Raw genomic sequence first — 21402 nt, forward strand, 5'->3', positions numbered from 1 at the left:
GTGGATCATGGTGGTGGAAACTGGTAGCAATCACCTTCTTCTGATTGAGGTGGATTACATCAAGTTTACATTGCTCCTAGTGAAAGTAGACTCCGATTCCTTAACCAAAGTCTCGAATTCAAGTATCGTCGATGGAAAAATATGGTAGATACTTCACATCAATAACATAGTTATCAAACAAAATTCTCATGCTGACTTTAATTGTAACTACTTCCATACATTTTTGTTTATTGACTTTTCACGGTTTATTTCACGCCAATTGTTTTTGTGTGTTGAGATATGTTACCATCAAATCCTCTTACAAATGTGTGTAATGGCTTTGAATCCTAGCATCCATGTTTGTATATTTGTTCGGTGGTAAGAGTTTGACATTGTAACTTTAAAGAACAGTTATAAATTAATCATTAACATCACTATTATTAATAATAATTTCTCATTAACCATTTTTTTTATAAATCCTCTTACAAATGATGCACATATTCTCATGAATCCCTTTTTTACAAGAGTAATTTATCATTCATACTAATGTTTAAAAAATTAGATCAGAGATCGAATCAATGAAATCTCCTAGTCGTAGTTCAATCATAGTTGTAACGGGTAATAAATTAATAAATAAGCAAAAAAGCACTACATCCGCTTCTATATATAAGGTCTGGGGTTCAAACCCCGACCACCACCAAAAAAAGACTCTTTGAAGTATCCCTATAACTTATGTTATTTGGACATACTATAAGACTAATCCTCATGTTGGCAACAACAAAGCATCTAATTTTTGTGGGAGTTTTTCTATAACCCTTGTAATAATCAAAACCTCTTCTTTTGAAGAATAGATGCTAATGCTTTAGTTGATTTTAGTTAATTAGGAGGACGTGTATGTTACTATCCATCCATCCATCCTTTCTTAATTCGCTATTTTTGCATGCTGGCAAAATCCTTAATTTTGTATAAATTAAAATAATAGCTAGTTAAGTGACCGGCAACGCATTTGAAGTTAGAATACCTCAATTGGACAGAACTTCATTTAAAAAAAAATAATAAAAAAAAAGACAATAAAATAATTATATTAAAAATTATTTAAATTTAAAGTTAAGGAATTGCAACAACACTGCCAGTAGGACCGTTCATAGTAGCATAGTTGGTTAAATTATCAACGAGCTCATTTAGAAGCTAGCTATAGATAGTTTGAGGGCATGACTATTTTTGTGTATCACTTTTCTTCCCTATCTTGTTTCTTGTATGTTTGAATAGAGTTGGTGGTTTCGGCAACGAGATCTCTTAGCCCTTAACAAAATAAAATCGGCCTGTAAGATGAAGATTATCTAGACTTTTATCAGTCTCTATCTAGACTTATCTTTTCAGATACATCCTCTCACGCACGGAGCGATCAAGCCTATGTATAAATAGGGATGGCCTAATAACAAATCTAATATTTTTAATTTTTATACAATTAAGTTTTGGATCTAACTCAACCTATAAAATCAAGGTATAGGATGGAGATTGTCTACATTTTATTGATATGCTTTATTTAGGTCTGACCTTTTTGGCCAATGTAGACGTTTGATATTTTCTAATAATATTGGTATCTTGACACTAACAGTAACAAATTTCTGCCAAATCTACCACTTAACTCGCCAAAACACGATAATCAAGTAAAAGGGAAATGTTCTTGGCAGCAGAAATCAAACATGGATACATGGAGTTTCCATATCTATCAGTCAACTAATAATCACTGCATGAAAAAGTGCTATCCGCACTCACTTTAACCACTTTATGTGGGACCCATTCCCAAAATGTAGGACCAACATCAATTTTACTCAATAAGTACCAAGAGTAAAATGAGTGTTGCTAGTATTCTTCATCATTGCACATATAGTTAGGTCTTGGCGTCTCGCTAATAAACAACATAACTAGAACTGAGTTCGCACAACTCAATTGTATGTCATAACAGCGACAACTGAAGCAAAACAAGAATCAAAAACGAGTTTAAACCAGTGCAATTAGCATAAAATGTGATTTATGCCAGGGTTTCATAACTTAACTCCTACAATCCCAAATGTAAAAGATCTAATAATACAAATGATACTACATGCAACAACAGTTACTGCTCAACAAATCCATGCCAAGAGGACAAAGTCAGATATCACTAGTTATGCACTTTCTGTGAGTATATCATGGCCATTACCAGCTCAAAATTTACACAAATTACACAGCCTCGCTGATTACTTATGATAAAGTTGGAGCAAAAATAAGGGCCAGGTCACACATGATTTATTTATGGTCAAACACAAACCTACCTACCCTTGGCATGGATATTTGGAAGCTTACATCAACTAAAGAAACTTCTAAACTGGATCTGTATCTTCAAACAGAACGCTACCATCCATCTGTTAAATCAGAATAAGATAAATGGAAAATACAATTAGATTCCCTAGGATAGATAATATGCAAGTTTCAGGATAAAAATCAGAATTAGTAAAAAAAAAAAAAATCCCAATACTTTTTGAGTCCTGAAACTCTAAAACTTTTGGTAAGTTTCATAAACCAAAATGACATTATAGTAGACTTCTATCAACACACAAACTTGTGTAAGGAAAAAAGTAGAAAGACAATGAATAGTTACTAGTAATCAACATATACTATACGCAAAATGTCATAATATAGTGAATTACGATGGCATCTGAAAATAGGTGCATAGTTGATTTTAAGTTAATCAGGAAATGCTAACATGCCAACATCCCAAGGGCAACAATATAAAAAACTGAATTGAATATAGACGCTATTTGGATAATCAAGTTAACTAGAGCATATAAGTGCTTATGTTTAAGCGATTCCGATAGAAGAAGATAAAATAAAGTCAAAAGTTTTAATATAAGCTATAAGTTGTTTTCATAAGCTATCTTGGAGAGCTTATAAAAATAAGCTTAAAGTAGTTTATGAACATAAGTTGTTTCTATAAGCTCTCTCAAAAAGTCTCAAAATTGTCTATGCTAGTAAATAAGTTCAAATAGGTCTATCCAAACAAGATCATAGTGTGGAAGGGAACATTTATATATTTTTTCCCACCTTTTATGAGCTTGAAGAGTTGTTGAATGGGTACTTGTGCAACTTTCCAGAATATGGGAGGAATTATAAAAGTTGACAATGAAACATGATGCATGAATTCATACATTACTAAATTCAATTCCTCTAGCTTAATGCTTTTGTTTTGCCATCTAGACAGTATGACATACATTTTCTCTTGGAAACCAAAAACTTTCTTATTTAGGATCAATTTTAAGATAAAAACAAAAAACAAAGAAACTAATATTATTTGAAAATGAAGACTAATATAGAGCGAGAAAGAGGATTGAGATCTTAAAACCTTTTAAGCCATGAATGCATTTGCGGAAACTGACAAAATGTCAAGTAAAAGAACCGCGGCAGTTTGATGATCCACATAAGCATTTCTTTCTACCTTTGCGTGCACTGCTACCCTCGGTGTGATCGGAACCATAATCATATGTTAACTCATGCATTGGTGGGATATGTCTCAATGCAAAAAATGCAACATGGAGAAAGGATTGGTTGTTCTCTTCATATAAGACAGGCTGCCAGAAAACATTTGGAGAGCAACTATGATTCATGAATCTAGCCACATTTCCAACATTCTTAGCATTTATAATAAGAGGGTGTGGCAAAGCATAATCCTCACTAGACTCGTTTGTGGTCGCTTCTTCTAGTAACTTAGGCTCATAATTCCACTTGAAAGATTCATAAATACGGGTTGTATCGAAAACATACTCATCAGTATCTCCTTCTTGTACAAGCTGACTTAACCTAGCTTTATCGATAACTTCTCCTGCATACTCGCAAATAAAAGCACCAGCACGGATAGGATCCCATGACCGAAGACCCCAACCTTTATCCTTTGTTTTGAAGACTTCCATTTGGTGCTTCAAACCGGTTTGGGATACTCGATTTTTGCAGTTAGGAAAACACTGACATGTGGGGCCACATTCATGAACCAACGGCTTCCGATTCGCCAGAACTCCATTGATAATATAAGGAAAATCACCTTCGTTTCTCCGAATGCATGAGCAGTCCAAATCGCCAGGGACACATGCTTTTTTACCACTACAGCTGCAACTATGTGAAGGCTGCATTAAACTGAATGATTTCGGATGTCTAAGAGAGTGGAAATATGTGAAAAAGGCAGGTGACTTAACGTTATCGACTTCATTGACAAGTGATACTGGAAGACTCTCGGCTCCCGAGGAGAGGTCAGCAAGAATAAGTCCAGTCCTTGCAGGGAAACCAGCTTTCCACTTCTGAACAGATTTCCAAACGGCAAAGGCACTAGGTTGTCCAGGCACTCTTATCAACTTATACTTAAACAAGCCACCGCCTCCTTTTGCTTTTTCAACCCATGAATCTTGAATTTTATACAGACCATCATAGACATAGATTTTTGCACCTGGAGTCACAGCATCTTTGATGCCTCGGATGACTCTTATTTCATTGTGTGTTCGTGAACTTCTATCCAAAGCAAGATTACCCTTATGAAGCTTCTGATCTGACACATGCTTATCTTTCTTGTTGAAATTCCCACCCTGACCGGTATAAATTATAACATCACCATCCTCAGCTTCATCGTCGTATTCTCCTGACGAAACAATGCTAACAGCCAAAGTATCTTCCCCGCGGTCACCCTGGATATGCAAGGCATCAATCCCCCCCATCGATTGAGCATGCAAACCGATAACACACATTTCCATTCGGAAAAAGAAAATGTCCCCAATCTCAACTCCAGGTACTGATCCTACCCTCTTCGCTGTGTTTGTTCGAATTCCTTTGGTCATACAAATATTGCCAGCTTTTAAATCGGTACGTTTGATCGAACCTGTGTTCCATTCCTTGGCATCTACAAGTTGAGATAGCCTTCGTCTTAGCGCATCAAATGTCATGAGCACAATATTAACAACTTCACGGTTACCATTGTCTCTTTGACCTGGGCTTATACCAACTAAACCACTCATATCAACATGAACATCATTATATACCTTATGCTTCTTCAATCTGACCCGGCTTGAATGTGATGCTGCCGCACTTCTTTTGTTGCTAAAACCATCATTGTCATTGAGATCCTCATCCTCTCCAAAAGGGCTCCTAAATGCTTGAAGTGGAGTCGGCATCGCTCTACTTGGCTTTGCGGTTGAAGTATCATGAGGTCCACCAAATGGGAAAAACGGAGAAAACCCAGAAGGATACTGACCTGAAGATTGACCTTGAGGATTCCTTGAAAAAACAGGTATCAAACTTCTTATAGGCTTAATATCCAAAATCTTATACTTGTCAATGGAACCCGGGGGAGGAACTGAGTGTTGACCTAACCCTTCTTCCATTATACAATTCACACAAAATCAACCTTCACTAGCTGAAATTTTCCCTTTTTCTTACAAATCCCACTCTTTTTTCACCTCAAATAACCTTTAATTTCTCTTTACCTACTTCATTTCAAAACCATCATTTTCTGCAGAAAAACACAAAAAGGTCATGCAATGTTGAAGATGCTTTCAGAAAGGAAAAAAAAATTGATATTTTACAAATAAACCCTAAAATTTGTAAAAAAGGGGCATGCAAGGAATTTTGCTTAAAATAGATAAAACCTAAAATTTGCTAAATTATAACCCTTTACAATCAACTTTCAGTAGCTAATATTTTCCCTATTTTGTTAAAAATTCCACTCTTTTTCACCTCAAACAAAAACTATAAAAAACTTTAATTTCACTTTTCCTACTTCATTTCAAAACCTAAAATTGAAAATTCATCATTTTCTGCAGAATAAGACAAAAGGGTCATACAATCAAGAAAAAAAATCATTTTTTATAGAAAAAACCCAAAATGAAAATGAGATCAAGCCAGGATTTTTACATAAAATTGATAAACCCTAAGAGATTAACACAAAGTACAGGATTCATAAAACAACACAATGAGTATGCATTTGAAGAAAAATTGATGTGTTACCTTGTGGAAGTGCTTAATTGCTGAAGATTGGAAAAAACACGGATGTAATGGAAGAAGGTGAAGTGAGAAAGAGGGAGAAAATTGGAGTGAGGTTTTGTGAACTGTGTACTGAGTGAAATGGTTAATAATAATTATTATCATTGATTAACAAACATATTCTCTCTAGGAGCCTAACTCAGTTGACAGAAACAATGTATTATTTTAGGTTGGGTTTTCAACCCCGAACATTCTACTTCTTTGCATATAAGATGTGTCTCATTTAACAAAAAAATAATAAATAATGACATATTTTATGGATTCAAAAATAGAAATAAGTGATAAATTTTAGATAGAAAAAACTACTTTTTGGTGTTTTAATATTTTCAATATATAATTTTTAAGATAAAATTTTGACTTTAAACTTCTTAATAAATGTCTTCCCCAAGATAAATAAAAAGACTTTAACAATGTCATATATTATACTCCATCCGTCCTAAATTATAAGCAAAAAAAAACTCATTTTCTTTGTCCCAAATTATAAGAAAAAAAATCAATTTTTATCATATTTAATTATGTTTTTTCAAAAAAATATCTTTTCTAAAGGAAAATTAAATGCAAAGTGCATTCAATTTGCTCTCTTTTTCATTTTCTCTATAATCAACTATCAATGAAAATTGTTTTTACATCTTCCTATAAAACTTATTTTAAAGATAACATAAAAAACTATATTACAAACTACTATATTTTAGTTTTCTTAATAAGTGTGATATTTTTTTTTTGCTTATATAGGACGGAGGGAGTATATTATCTTCAATCCTATTTATCAAAGATATTTTAGTCAGCAAAAATTAATCTATATAATGCAATTTTTAATCAAATATATCAACTTTTATCGATTCAAATGTTTGTTATAAATAGAACAGCTGAGAACCTGTGAAGCCCGGATACGATATACGATACGGATACGATACTGCATCGATACGTCGATACGAAAAAAATTCAAAAATCAAGATACGATACGGATGAGATACGTTATATTAACAAAAGAAACCAGTCATAAGCTCGTAGCACATTAACATAAATATAAATAATATTGACGATTAAGAGAGTGATGATTAGTCAATTACATACACAATATATCATAAAAAGAGTATCATCAATGTTATACTATATCCAAAAGGAACATTATTAGTACTATACTATATCGATCCAAAAAAAAAGCACTATATCCAAAAAAGAACACATTAGTACTCAAGAGTTAAGTTATTTTAGTTAACATTAATTGGGAACTATCGGGGCAGGTATCGGTGTAAGATAATTATCGGATACTCTCCTGATCCCTATCGGGAAGTATCGGATAATTATTTTTTAAAAAATAAAATTTAATCTTCGGATAATCTTTTGATACGTATCGAAAAGTATGAGACAAGTATCAGTACAGGATACACAGGTGATACGATACGTCATCCTTGAAGTATTGGTGCTTCAGAGGTACATTGAAAAGATTATTTTACTTACATACCATGTTCTAATGTCGTACAACTAGGATAGGACACGTGGTGTAATAAAGTAAGACTGTCTGTGCTCGTGTCCCGTTATACAGGGTAAGTGAAAATGTGACAACAGCACCAATGTAATTAGATTCCGACACAAGATCTTTTACCAATAAGGGCAAACCCTTTTTGATAGTTAGAAGTGAAATTTGATGTCACATTGCCACTTGAATGTACTTCATATATTGAAAACACATTTACAGTACTTTTTACTTCAAGTAAAAAAAGTTGACTTTAATATATAAAAATTACAAATGATTTCGTAAAAAAGAATTACAAAAGATTCAGAATAAATAGAATTATACTCCTATTGTCATTCAATCATAATTAAAAGAAGGGTCTTGTTAACGAATGCCTCCGGGGCATTCTTTAAGCATCCTCAATTTAGCAGTTATTCATTTAAGGCTTAAATATGGTATTGGTCCCTGCAAAATAGGTCAGTTTTGGTTTTAGTCCCTGCAAAATTTTTTTATAGTTTTTAGTCCCTGCAAAAATAGGTAAGTTTTGGTTTTAGTCCCTGCAAATTTTTTTTATAGTTTTTGATCCCTGCAAAAATAGGTCAGTTTTGGTTTTAGTCCCCGCAAATTTTTTTTTTATAGTTTTTGGTCCTTGCAAAAATTCTGGGAAAATGAAAAATTAATAAAAAAATAAAAAAATTCTGGAAAAATGAAAAATTAATAAAAAAATGAAAAAAATATTAAAAAATTCTGGAAAATTGAAAAATTAATAAAAAAATTTAAAAAATATTAAAAAATTCTGGAAAAATGAAAAATTAATAAAAAAATTGAAAAAAATATTAAAAAATTCTGGAAAATTGAAAATTTTATAAAAATGAAAAAAAATTTAAAAAAATAAGGAAAAAAAATTAAAAATTCTGGAAAAATTAATAAAAATAAAAAACGATTAAAAAAATAAAATAATCTAATAAAATGAAAAATAATGCTAAATTCTGAAAAAATAAAATTTTGAAATTTTCTAAAAAAAGTTAAAATTCTGGAAAAATTAAATTTTCGAAATTTTAATGAAAAATTTTAATTAAAATTTTCGAAATTATAATAAAAATTCTGGAAAAATTCTAAATAAAATTTTAATGAAAATAAAAATTCTGGAAAATATCTAAAAAATTTCGAAATTTTCGAAAAAAATTAAAAAGATTAATCATTTTTAAAAAAATGAAATTTTTGAAATTTTCATTAGTATTTTTTGAAATTTTGATTAGTATATATTCGAAATTTCCCTTATTCTCGATTTATAAATACACAAAAGTTCCCGGTTTATAAATACACAAAAATTCCCGGAAAAAATACTAATGAAAATTTCGAAATTTCGAAAAATACACAAAAAACCTAAGCTCGGTTTATAAATACACATATTTTTTCCCTTATTCTCGGTTTATAAATACACAAAATTCCCGGAAATTTTTTTGGAAATAAATACACTGAAAAAACTTAAGCTCGACATATATACTAATGAAATTTTCTAGAATTTTTATTAAAATTTCGAAAATTTCATTTTTCCAGAATTTTAATTTTTTCCAGAAAATTTCGAAATTTTATTTTTTCAGAATTTTTTAATCTTTTTTATTTTTTTTAGAATTTATCATTATTTTTCATTTTATTAGATTATTTTATTTTTTTAATCATTTTTTATTTTTATTAATTTTTCCAGAATTTTTAAATTTTTTCCTTATTTTTTAAAAATTTTTTCATTTTTATTAATTTTTCAATTTTCCAGAATTTTTTAATATTTTTTTCAATTTTTTTATTAATTTTTCATTTTTTCAGAATTTTTTAAAATTTTTTATTAATTTTTCAATTTTCCAGAATTTTTTAATATTTTTTTCAATTTTTTTATTAATTTTTCATTTTTCCAAAATTTTTTAATATTTTTTTTCAATTTTTTATTAATTTTTCATTTTCCAGAATTTTTTAATATATTTTTTAAATTTTTTTATTATATAATTGGGGTCAGGGACTATTTCCAAAAACAAAAATTTTGCAGGGACTAAAACCAAAACTGGCCTATTTTTGCAGGGACCAAAAACTATAAAAAAAAATTGCAGGGACTAAAACCAAAACTGACCTATTTTACAGGGACCAATACCATATTTAAGCCTTCATTTAAAAAGTCAACCATTACAATTTCCAATGCATTGATTACCCAACTTTTTATAAAAAACTTACTCCCTCCGTCCCGGAATAACTGACCCATTTTCTAAAAAAAAGTGTCCCAAAATAACTGACTCATTTCAATTTTCAATACAACTTTCATCATTCCCAATACAATATAACACTAAATAATACTACTTTTATCATTTCCAATACAATATATTTCACTTTCCCCTTTATTTATACATTTTTCTTAATATGTGTGAAAAACAAAATTGTGTCAATTAAACTAGGACGGAGGTAGTACTATTTAAAGTGCTTAAAGAGTGCCCGAGGGCACTCGTTAACATTTCCCTTAAAAGAAAGATATCTTATTAATTCTAATAGAGCATAAATAAATAAAAAGCAAATCTTATTAACTTATATCCTATTAATTGAAAGATATTTTTATTGATAACACGCCTCCTTAGTATCAGAGTGCAAGTTGGATAAACTCATCTTACATTTAGTTGCATGAATTGATTTTTCTTAAGGAGATGCAAGTAAATCGATAATTTGATTTGCATAATTGGTTTCATGGTAGTAGCAAGGCAGTGGAAATTTTTAACATACAACATGACAATCAGTTTCGATGTGTTTAGTTCATACGTGGAGAAATACTTACTTAGAGATAAACCCAATTGTAAAAAGTTTGGGCATACTCACGCATATACTTTTTTTTTAAGATAAAATTGGTTTAATAATGTTGAATGATGTGACTAATTTATTAATTATTTAATTTTTCTTCATTGTTGTATGTGTGCCCAAATAATTTTATTTATGTTTGTATCGATTTAAGACTTTCTCTCATTCGTGATATATCGAACTTAAGGCAATATGATGAAAAGTCATCAAAAAAACAAAGGTATTGGTGTAGAAGGAGAGCGATCAATATCTTTCCCAAGATAAGAGAGTCAAGTAACTTCACATGTTGCATTGGTCATTGCTCTATATTTTGCTTCAACGGAGAAACGACATACCATTCTTTGTTTCTTTGCCTTCCAAGAGAATATGCTAGAACCCAGACAAATGTAATAACCAGTATTGGATCATCGAGTGGTTGCACAACTAACTCAATCTGAATCACAGTAGCCTTGAAAGAAAAGGTCTGGATCCGAAAGGAAAAAAAGATCTTGGCTTGGAGTTGACTTAAGATAGTGAAGAAGATAAGCATGCAGCAACATTCATGGGTGGATGGTGATGAAAATGCCCCTTGCATAATAGATGAAAATCATTTGATAAACGATGAATGAGATATGCACTAGTTATAGAGGTTGACATTGCAGCTATGATGCCACACGAAGTTATCATAATACAAAATTTTGACATTCCAGCTATGTTGGCATCCAAAAACATCGTGTGTCAAATACACCTCAAATTATATATTATTAATATAAAAAATAAAATCTATTAAGAGATTGTTGTTGTGATTTTATTAGCTCTTCATTTCATTTTCTTTTGAAAAGTTTTTCACTACTAGATAAATGTTTTTTAGGGGAGACACCTTAAAATAAATCAAGTACTCAATAGAAACCAAAACAAACAAAAAAAACCTTAGAAGTAGAGAACAATAACACCTAGGAAGTCGACTGAAATTTTAGCATCTGGGAATAATGGCACCAAAAAAGTAAAAGTATATCAACACTTAATTAAATTTTAGTAGACTTAATCACTTATATCAATAATTTTCTCACACTTATTATAAGAAATTGCCTCACATTTTTATTGAATAAATCGAGCAAACACAGACTTAGAGACAAACCTAACAACTGAAATAAACACAATACATAACATGACACAAATCAACAAACCAAAAGCCACTCGAGGAACAACTTAAATAGTTTCTTCTATGCATAATTGGAATTTGGACAAAGGTGAAATTGTTATATCAATGTCTTTCCAATTGCAAACATGTGAAACAAACTATTACTAATCCTATTAAATATTCTTATTACTTATTTGTCATTGAAGATGAAAGATTAAAGACGACTAATAGTTTAAAGGTTAATAGACAATAGTTAACCCAAAAAATCGTTAACAAATGAAAGATACTTAATAGATGAAAGACCAAAAACTTGTGAGGCACAGATGAAAGATTGAAGGTTAATTAATAGTTAACACAAAAAATCGTTGTATCATACGAAATCATTCAAGGATTCGATTAGGGATTTGAAAATCGATGAATTGATTAGAGTTTCTGCATCATTGATTTAGATTTTGTTTGGTCGTCTTAATTTGTCGATAGGATCCGACGTTTTGACCCTTCAGTTCTATGTTTATGGCTTTCCAATTGCAGACAAAAATGTCATAAAGGGTTTTTTTTATGGAAAAATGTCAGAATTGTCATCATGGGCCAAGAGCAGGATTTAGATTTGGGTCCACTGGTACAAGTTTCTATACACACCCACCTATAAAATAAACTTAGCTACATACACCCCCTACAAAAATTGAGCCCATACAAATCTTGGCCTTAGGTTGTCGCACCCTCAGCATATGCATAGGACCGACCCTGATGGCGAGGAGTAGGACTGACAATAAACTGAACCAATTCAAATATATGTTGAAGTTCGACTCAAGAATTAACTCGTTGAATTAGGTTCATGAATCAAATGAGCTTAAAGAATTCTAGACTGAGTTGAAAGATGATGTGATGAGGTTTGTTTCCGAGTTTCACAGAAATGGTAAGTTGGCTAAAGGTATCAATGCTACATTCATAGTGCTAATTCCGAAGGTGGATAATCCTCAGCGGTTAAATGATTTTCGACCAATTTCCTTGGTGGGAAGCATGTATAAAATTTTAGCAAAATTGTTAGCTGACAGGTTGAGGTTGGTGATGAATAGTGTGGTAGCTGAGACGCAGTCTGCTTTTGTTAAGAATCGACAAATTCTAGACGGTATTCTTATAGCTAATGAAGTAGTTGATGAGGCTCGTAATCTGAAGAAGGAGCTTATGTTATTTAAAGTGGATTTTGAAAAAGCCTATGATTCCGTTGATTGGGGCTATTTGGATTCGGTCATGAAAGGTATGTCTTTTCCGGTTCTGTGGTGAAAGTGGATTCGAGAATGTGTGAGTACTGCCACAGCTGCTGTTCTTGTCAATGGTAGCCCTACTGATGAGTTTCATTTACAGAGAGGTTTACGTCAGGGGGATCCCCTGTCTCCTTTTTTGTTTCTGATTGCGGCTGAAGGTCTTAACGTTTTGATGAAAGCTATGGTTGACAATAATTTATTTTCAGGGTATGTGGTTGGTGTGGTGAATCAGGTAGTGGTTTCTCATCTTCAATTTGCTGATGATACTTTGTTATTAGGAAATAAAAGTTGGGCTAATGTGTGGGCCCTCCGAGCAGCTCTTATTATATTTGAATCTTTGTCTGGTTTGAAAGTGAATTTTAATAAAAGCCTGTTGGTGGGAATTAATATTTCTGATTCTTGGTTGTATGAGGCTGCGACGGTGTTGAGTTGTAAAGTGGGAAAAATTCCTTTTATGTACCTAGGCCTGCCTATAGGTGGTAATCCGCGGAGACTAAAGTTTTGGGAACCAATCATGAATCGCATTAAATCTAGACTGTCGGGTTGGAATAGTTGATTTCTTTCTTTCGGTGGCCGCTTGATTCTCCTCAAATCAGTTTTGACTTCTCTGCCTATCTATGCTCTTTCCTTCTTCAAAGCTCCATCAGGTATAATCTCATCCATTGAATCTTTATTGAATAATTTTTTTGGGGTGGGAGTGAGGATTGTAGAAAAATTACTTGGATAGGTTGGAAGACCTTGTGTTCTAAAAAGGAGCATGGAGGTTTGGGGGTTAGGAAGTTGAAGGAGTTTAATGTTGCTTTACTAGGTAAATGGTGTTGGAGGATGTTAGTTGATAGAGAAGGGTTGTGGTATCATGTTTTAGTCGCCCGTTATGGCGAAGTAGGTGGGAGGTTGGAGGTGGGGGCCCGGAGTGTTTCCTCGTGGTGGCGGGAGGTAGGTAGGATTCGTGATGGTGACGGTGACATTGGTGGAGGGTGGTTTGGTGATAGTGTTAGACGGAGGGTGGGTGATGGTGCTGAGACTTTGTTCTGGTCACATAGGTGGATTGGAGGTTCCCCGCTTTGTTAGCAGTTTCCCCGTTTATTTGATTTAGCTGAGAACAAAACCATTACTGTGGCTTCTTTGTACTCTATGGGGATGGACCTGGGTGGGGAGGGGTGGAGGTGGAGGCGTAGGTTGTGGGCTTGGGAGGAGGCTTTGTTAGAGGAGTGTAGGGCATTACTGTTTGATGTCTCTTTGGTTCCTAATGTTTCAGATATATGGGAGTGGCTTCCTGATACTGCAGAGGGGTATTCCGTGAGAGGTGCCTATGATTTGTTAACAAACGGTGATGATTCTCAGTTGGGATTACCTTTTGAGTTGGTGTGGCATCATCAGGTTCCTTTGAAGGTCTCGGTCTTTGCGTGGCGGCTTATTCAGGATCGACTACCAACGAAAGCTAACCTGGCTCTTCGTGGTGTTATTCCCGCGGATGATATCTTTTGTGTTCTGGGTGCGGTCACGTGGAGACGGCCGAGCATCTATTTTTATCATGTTCTACGTTTGCATTTTTATGGCAGCAGGTGCGCGATTGGATTAGTATTGTTGGAGTCGACTCTAATATTATTGCAGATCATCTGGTGCAGTTTACTCATTTGACAGGTGTTGGTAAAGCTAAACGTTCGTTCATGCAACTTATTTGGCTTTTGTGTTCTTGGGTAGTGTGGACTGAACGTAATAACCGGTTGTTCAAAAATATTGTTACTATAATTCCTCGTCTGTTAGATAAGGTTAAATTGTTATCTTTACAGTGGCTGAAAGCTAAAAATGTTGTGTTTGTCTATGGTACGCAGAGGTGGTGGTCAAGCCATTTGTTTTGTCTGGGCATTGGCTAACTTGTGTAATCTCTGTCCTTTTTGATTCGGAACTCTTGTAACTTTTAGTGGTATCCTAGGCCCATCTTGTGCTTGGGGTCTACTGTTTGGTGTGGTATATATTTCATTTTGATTTCTTAAAAAAAAAATTTAATTAGATGAATTTGAGCTATATATATTGAAGTTTGAAAGTGGAAGAGTATTTTGAGGATATTCTAAATTTTAGTTGTAAAATTTTCTTGGTTTTGTCAAAATATTATATGCTTTTGTATTTTTGTTTTGGGGTTTCGTAGTTGATTATGTTTTTAGTTTTCTATATTTATCTATATATTCATATTGGTGTGAACTTTGTATTTGTTTCTATAATTTACAGAGGCCATGCTTGTGATAACTTTTATTTTAATTCAACCATTGATTTTTAGATTATGGATTTTAGGAAATGAACTAAACCTAATGAGCTGAATCAAATTGTTCATGAATTTTGGACGAGTTGAACTTGAGCAAAAATAAGAGTTTGTATCCAACTTGAGTCGTGTTTCGAGTTAACCAATTTTTATCGAGTCGAGTACAAAAGAGTTCGACTCATTTCGAGCCCTGACACGGAGCATGGATGAATTTACTCAAAATGTTGATAGGGTAAGTGATAGGCATCTCTTTTCAATATTTTTGCGTCTTTTTGACCCTATTCTTCTCTTTGGATTTTAGATTATGGCGCAACTCCTCATACGTTATCTGGTCTTTTTTTCTTCCTTCATTCAAACACCAAAGTCTCATGTTCAGTTAAATTATTTGACAATAAACTTGTTCCACTATATCATATTGGTTCCATTTATTTAAAATCTGATCTTTTAATTCCACATAATTTACTTCATTCAAACACCAAAGTCTCATGTTCTGTTAAATTATTTGACAATAAACTTGTTCCACTATATCATATTGGTTCCATTTATTTAAAATATGATCTTTTAATTCCACATAATTTACATGTTCCCTTATTTCAATTTAATCTTTTATATGTTAGCAAATTGCCTTGTAAGTTGTGATACTAACTCATCTATCGGTCTTACTTCCATTTCACGTATTTGACACTGCTAGAGGACGAAGAAGACTTTTGTGATGGATGAGCAACACGTGGGCCTTTATCTCATGGACCACCACCCTACTATCATTTTCCCATGAGTATTACTTTTCCCACCCTATGTCTTTCCTCGCGCGCCCTATTTTTTTTTCCAATTTTACCCCTGGTCCGGATTTCGTATTCCGAAATGGATTGTTAGTATTCTTCAGTGGTTTCCGGATTTTAAAATCCGGAATAGTATTTTAGCATAACTTTTGCAATTTTAAGCTCTACAATTCGTAAAATAAAATGCGAATAAAATAAAAAACAGAAATAAAAAGACACAAACATAAAAACAACTCATTTTATTAATATATGAACAATACTTTACAATAATTTTCAAGCTTTTTAAGCTTATTACATAAGATCCTAAATCTATTTCTAATCTCCTAAGAGCCTAATTCTAATCTCCTAAGAGCCTAACCACTGCTATGTGATAGGACATAGCAGTAGCTTGGCTATTGGAGGAAAACCGGAGGAGGGGGGGTAGAGGAGGGCGGGAAGAAGAAACCAATGCCCCTGAGGGAGGTGGGGGTGCTCAGACTTACGCCAATACAGGCGAAGCTAATAACCACACTGGCCCACATGACCCTCAGATGAACCGCCCTTCGTTGCAGCGCGGTTCCATCGTCATTGACCGTTCATACAAACCCTGAAAGTTTTCAACGAGGCCCTTATCTATGAAAGGTCAACGATGGAAAACCATGGTTGTAGAAGGAAGAAGAAGAGGAGAGGGATGGTGTGAGAAATGGTGGGGTTTGGAAGGGTATTTATAGGGAGGGGTGGGTGAAAAATGGTTGGGAAGCCATAAATGCAGTCAAAAAACGTGGTAAAACACGTTTTTTTGACTTGACCACTGTCAAAAACGTGTGGTGCAGACCACCGGCCATGGCACTGAGGTGTTCCGGAATATAAAATCCGGAATGCACCTTTGGTTTCCAGAATATACTTTCTGGATTAATGCGATTATGGTGAACGAGGGAAAAGTTGGCACTTCTTTGTAGGGCTAAGGACATTCCGGAATGTATAATCCGGAATGATTCAGCACTTTTGAAAGAGAGCCATCAATGTGGGTTTGGACGGTTACAACCACTAACACGTTTTCATTGACTGTATTAATGACCTAGGACTTTTTTTAGGCTATAAATAGGCTTCCATCTTCAACAAATACCTTCATTCTTCACTCTACCTCTTTTCTTCCATTCTCTTCAAATTTTTTAAGTTTTGTAGGAGTGTTTGTGGTGTCATGGTCATTGTTGACCGTTCCTATGAACCCTGCAATTGCATTGCAGCTTGTGTGGGGTTCATATAACGGTCAACAGAGACCCTTGACATCAAAGAAAAACACAAAATATTCATATCGTTTCTGTTCGGATTTAATTTTCCGGAAATCTCTTCATCTCTTTTCTTCAAATTTCTTCAAATGTTTTTAGTTTTTTAGGGGTGTCGGTGGTGTCATGGTCATTGTTGACCGTTCATATGAACCCTGCAATAACATTTCAGCTTGTGTGAGGTTCATATAACGGTCAACAGAGACCCTTGACATCAAAGAAAGACACAAAAAAGCGCACAACATCTGGTCCGAATTTTATGTTCCGGAAGTAACTAACAATCTGGTTCGGAAAACATAATCCGAACCAGAGGTATTTTTGGAATTTTTACAGGGCGCGCGAGAAGGCAGTAGGGTGGGAAAAGTAATACTCTTTTCCCATTTTGATTTGTGGCACCGGCTCTTAAGACATCCACCCCCCACCCTATATTTCCTATTCAATAATCTTGATTCTAGCATTATGTTTTCAAAATAAATAAATACTCCCTCCGTTTCAAAATACATGTCCAAGTCAACCACTTCACATATGCCAATGCACAATTTTGATCGTCAATATCTTTAATTATCTAAAGTAAAAAATTATAAAATTTAATATTTTGAAAATATTTGTCGAGATGAATCCAACAACATCTTACATGCTAATATTTGTATTTATACATTAGTTAAAAAATATGGTCAAAGTAAGTCAAGTGAATAGTGCACATTGCAAAAATTGGACATGTATTTTGAAACGGAGGGAGTATATTCATCCTTTGACGAAACATATTCGTTGACAATTTTCTTTAAGTAGCATTTCTAGTGTTAAATATACAGATAAATATACTCTTGTATTTATTAGCAACATTCAATTTTCAACACTCTCTCTAGCATTCACTTTTTTAATGGATAAAATCAATGTATGTTCCATCACTTTGTGTGGATTCAATTTTCAAAGTGTAGACTCACAATAATTTAAACGAATAAATAGTCACATTGGTCCCTGACTTTGCACCTCGGTGTCACTTTAGTCACTGACTCAAGATTAAATACAAAATAGTCCTTGAATGTGGATCTCTGTTATCAATTTAGTCCTTACTGTTAAAAATTCTGTTAATTGATGGTGTGTCAATCATCGGGACTAAATTGAAAGTAAAAAAATAATTATTTTTTATTAATGATAAAAACAAAAACAAAAAAGAATATTCATAATCTCCATCTCTATCTTCATCTTTAAACCCAAAAGAACAACATAATCTAAAAGTAGTTTTAAGATTGCTTTATTGCCTAATTTTTATTTTTTTTAGACTGTATAATTTTGAATTAAAAATTACTATAGAGCAGAAATGAGATTGAATCAGTATCAGGTGTCTTGTTATCAACCTGCTGCTCATACCATATGGAAAATGAATCACTGTTTATATAGTGATTACTACTTAATATTGTTCAAAATGACTTATTTGTGATTGAAAAATATAATAACATAAATGCTGTGTACATCAAGTGTTTTGGCTCACTTCCATGTAGTAATCATTTCTTGTTGCTAAACATCTTAATTTTAAAGTTGTGTCTCTTTTTGAAATGTTCAATTAGAGTTACCTTTTTATCCATATACACAATGACATATGATTATTTATAAACTGTTAACAGAAACAAAAAAGCCAAGAATGGGTAGCAAGATGGTCTCTGCTGTGGTTTTACTGTTGTGCTTGTAGTGATTCGGTTGTCTTGGCTGATTGGTTATGTGCTGCGACTTGTTTTTGATGATTAACTTATATGGCTTTTCATCTTTAAACTCAAAAGAACAACATCTTTATGATGAAGATAGATAGATTTAGAGATGAAGATGATGAATATTATTTTTTTTGGGTTTTTATCATTAATAAAAAACAATTAGTTTTTCACTTTCAATTTGGTCCCTATGATTGACACATCATTAGTTAACAGAATTTTTAACGGTAAGGACTAAACTGATAACAAAAATACATATTCAGGGACTATTTTGCATTTTAGCCTGAGTCAGGGACTAAAGTGACAGCGAGGTGCAAAGTCAGGGACCAATGTGACTATTTGCTCTAATTTAAACCAATGAGAGTGTGTATCAGAGAGGATGTTCAAAAGAGAGTGTTGTTAATATTATTTTAAATGTTTTGATTTAGTATATTATGGGACCCTATAATAAAGCTCACTATTTTGATGCACAATCTTTTATATGGGTAGTTACAGGTCCAGGTGACCCTGTCATCCAACCCAAACGAACAAACATTTTATTCAAACTCGCCCAAGTTTGGATCCAACCTGAACTAACCCATTTAAATTCAAAGTAGTTTGGCTCAGGTACTGCATGAACCCACAAATCCAACCTATTAAAAAAAATTGTAATTTTTTAATAATATAGTTTAATACTATTATATGTTCATTCATAATGAAATGAAATGCTGCAAATACTAAAATTAAGCGAAAGAAACCCTAGTTTCCCTTTATTATTATTTTCCTCTCTAACCCTAGTTTCCCTTTATTATTATTTCTCTCTCTCTCGTCGTTGCCGAAGATTTCAATCGTATTCCTTCTCCCCATAGCTCATCTCCCTCATCGAAACAAATCAATCATACTCCTTCTCCCCATAGCTCATCTCTCAGATTTCTAAACGACGATGGATTTCGAAATGTTCTCCGCGGCTGTGCCCATGACCAACGACAATCGCCTTCTCTACGACGATGTTCGCCCTGCTGGGATGACGTGGCTTCACCATCGTAATTATGAGCCCATGATAGATCTTCACCCGCATGTGTGCGGACCAGGAGGGCTACCTATTTCACGATGGGGTTGTGGTTTTTCAAACTTGCCCATCAAGTAGCAGCCTTTCATCTTCCCGCCCGAGTTTCTTAATCGAATATATAGTTATCTTCCAATTGTTGTGATTGATATATGTAATGATGGTTGTTTGTTAAAGAAGATACTGAAGTATGGTACTGTGGTGGAAGGAGGAAACCCTAACCCTAAGGATCCTGATGTTGTTTTAGTTAATTATGAAGCATGTCTTGATGATGGAACATTTGTAAAAACATCGAATGAAGTGGAGTTCACAGTCAAGGATGGTCATTTTTGTCCTGCATTGTCAAATGTTGTCAAGACCATGAAGACTGGAGAGAGAGCGGATTTGACCGTGAAGCCACGATATGGATTTGGTGAGACGGGCAAGCTAGGTCACAGTGATGAAGGTTCGGTTCCCCCTAATGCAACATTGCAGATTACTCTCGAGTTAGTTTCTTGGAAGAAGATTGTTTCCGAAGTAATTGATTTTACGAAAGAGGTTGTCAAGGAAGGAGAAGGATATGAGTTTCCAAATGAGGGATCTATTGTGAAATTGAAACTAATTGGTATGCTCCATGATGGCACTATATTTTTGAAGAAGGGCCACGATGATGATGAAGCGGAACTGTTTGAATTTAAAACTGACGAGGAGCAAGTGATTGATGGGCTTGATAGAGGTGTAATGACCATGAAGAAGGGTGAGGTAGCAATGTTGACTATTCCACCTCAATATGCATTTGGTTCATCAGAGTCGCAACAGGAATTGGCGATGGTTCCTCCTAACTCTACCTTGTATTATGAGGTTGAGCTAGTATCATTCAAAAAGGATAAGGAGTCCTCGGAAATGAACAACGAAGAAAAGATAGAAACTGCTCGTAAGAAGCAAGAAGAAGGGAATGCACTATTCAATGCTAAGAAATATGCAAGAGCTTCTAAAAGATAAGAGCAGGCTGTAAATTCATCCTTATTTATTAATTTTGTTACGTCTGCAGCAAGTTAACCTAATTTTCTCCCGCTCATTTGCTTTATTAGGTTTGCAATTATTTAACCTAACAAATTCCATCTAAAAAAAATGCATTGCACACTAATTTCATTCTTATCTTCTTGCCTTTTTTTTTTTGAAGAAAATATTTTCTACCATATCAATGATCACGTATGATCCTTCTATTTTATACTTTTTTTTTGGTCAAGAATTTTACACTTTTTTTTTTTGGATTTTTTTTTAATTTCATGCCTTTTGTTTTTGACATCCTTATCCTTATTTATTAAATTTGTTACGTCTGCAGCAAGTTAACCTAATTTTTTCCCGCTCATTTGCTTTATTAGGTTTGCAATTATTTAACCTAACAAATTCCATCTAAAAAAATGCATTGCACACCAATTTCATTCTTATCCTCTTGCCTTTTTTTTTTAAGAAAATATTTTCCACCATATCAATTATCGCGTATGATCCTTCTATTTTATACTTTTTTTTTGGATTTTTTTTAATTTCATGTCTTTTGTTTTTGACATCCTTATTATTAATTTTATTACGTCTGCAGCAACTTTTAACTTATCAAATTCCATCTAAAAAAATGCATTGCACACCAATTTCATT

The 21402-nt window shown here is 33.3% G+C and overlaps 1 protein-coding gene and 1 pseudogene across 1 annotated transcript; one reads left to right on the forward strand and one right to left on the reverse strand.

Annotated features, from left to right (window-relative positions):
* Window positions 1–1982: 1982 nt before the first annotated feature.
* LOC146935449 (histone-lysine N-methyltransferase, H3 lysine-9 specific SUVH1-like) lies at window positions 1983–6132 on the reverse strand. Its single transcript, XM_085750640.1, has 3 exons — window positions 6004–6132; window positions 3362–5509; window positions 1983–2384 (listed from the first exon to the last, which is right to left on the reverse strand). Exon 2 carries the CDS (start codon window positions 5379–5381, stop codon window positions 3402–3404), a length of 1980 nt encoding a protein of 659 aa, XP_085606766.1. The 5' UTR covers window positions 5382–5509; window positions 6004–6132; the 3' UTR covers window positions 1983–2384; window positions 3362–3401.
* Window positions 6133–19644: 13512 nt separating this feature from the next.
* On the forward strand, window positions 19645–20805 carry LOC146935450 (peptidyl-prolyl cis-trans isomerase FKBP62 pseudogene; annotated as a pseudogene).
* Window positions 20806–21402: the final 597 nt, after the last annotated feature.

The sequence above is a fragment of the Medicago sativa genome, chromosome 3, assembly GCF_051527215.1.
Source record: "Medicago sativa cultivar Bolivia chromosome 3, Bolivia_mono, whole genome shotgun sequence".
Classification (NCBI taxonomy): Eukaryota; Viridiplantae; Streptophyta; class Magnoliopsida; order Fabales; family Fabaceae; genus Medicago; species Medicago sativa.

What these genes read in the sequence shown, in the direction of transcription:
- LOC146935449 (XM_085750640.1), bottom strand. Translation starts at nt 5,381, where the DNA reads ATGGAAGAAGGGTTAGGTCAACACTCAGTTCCTCCCCCGGGTTCCATT.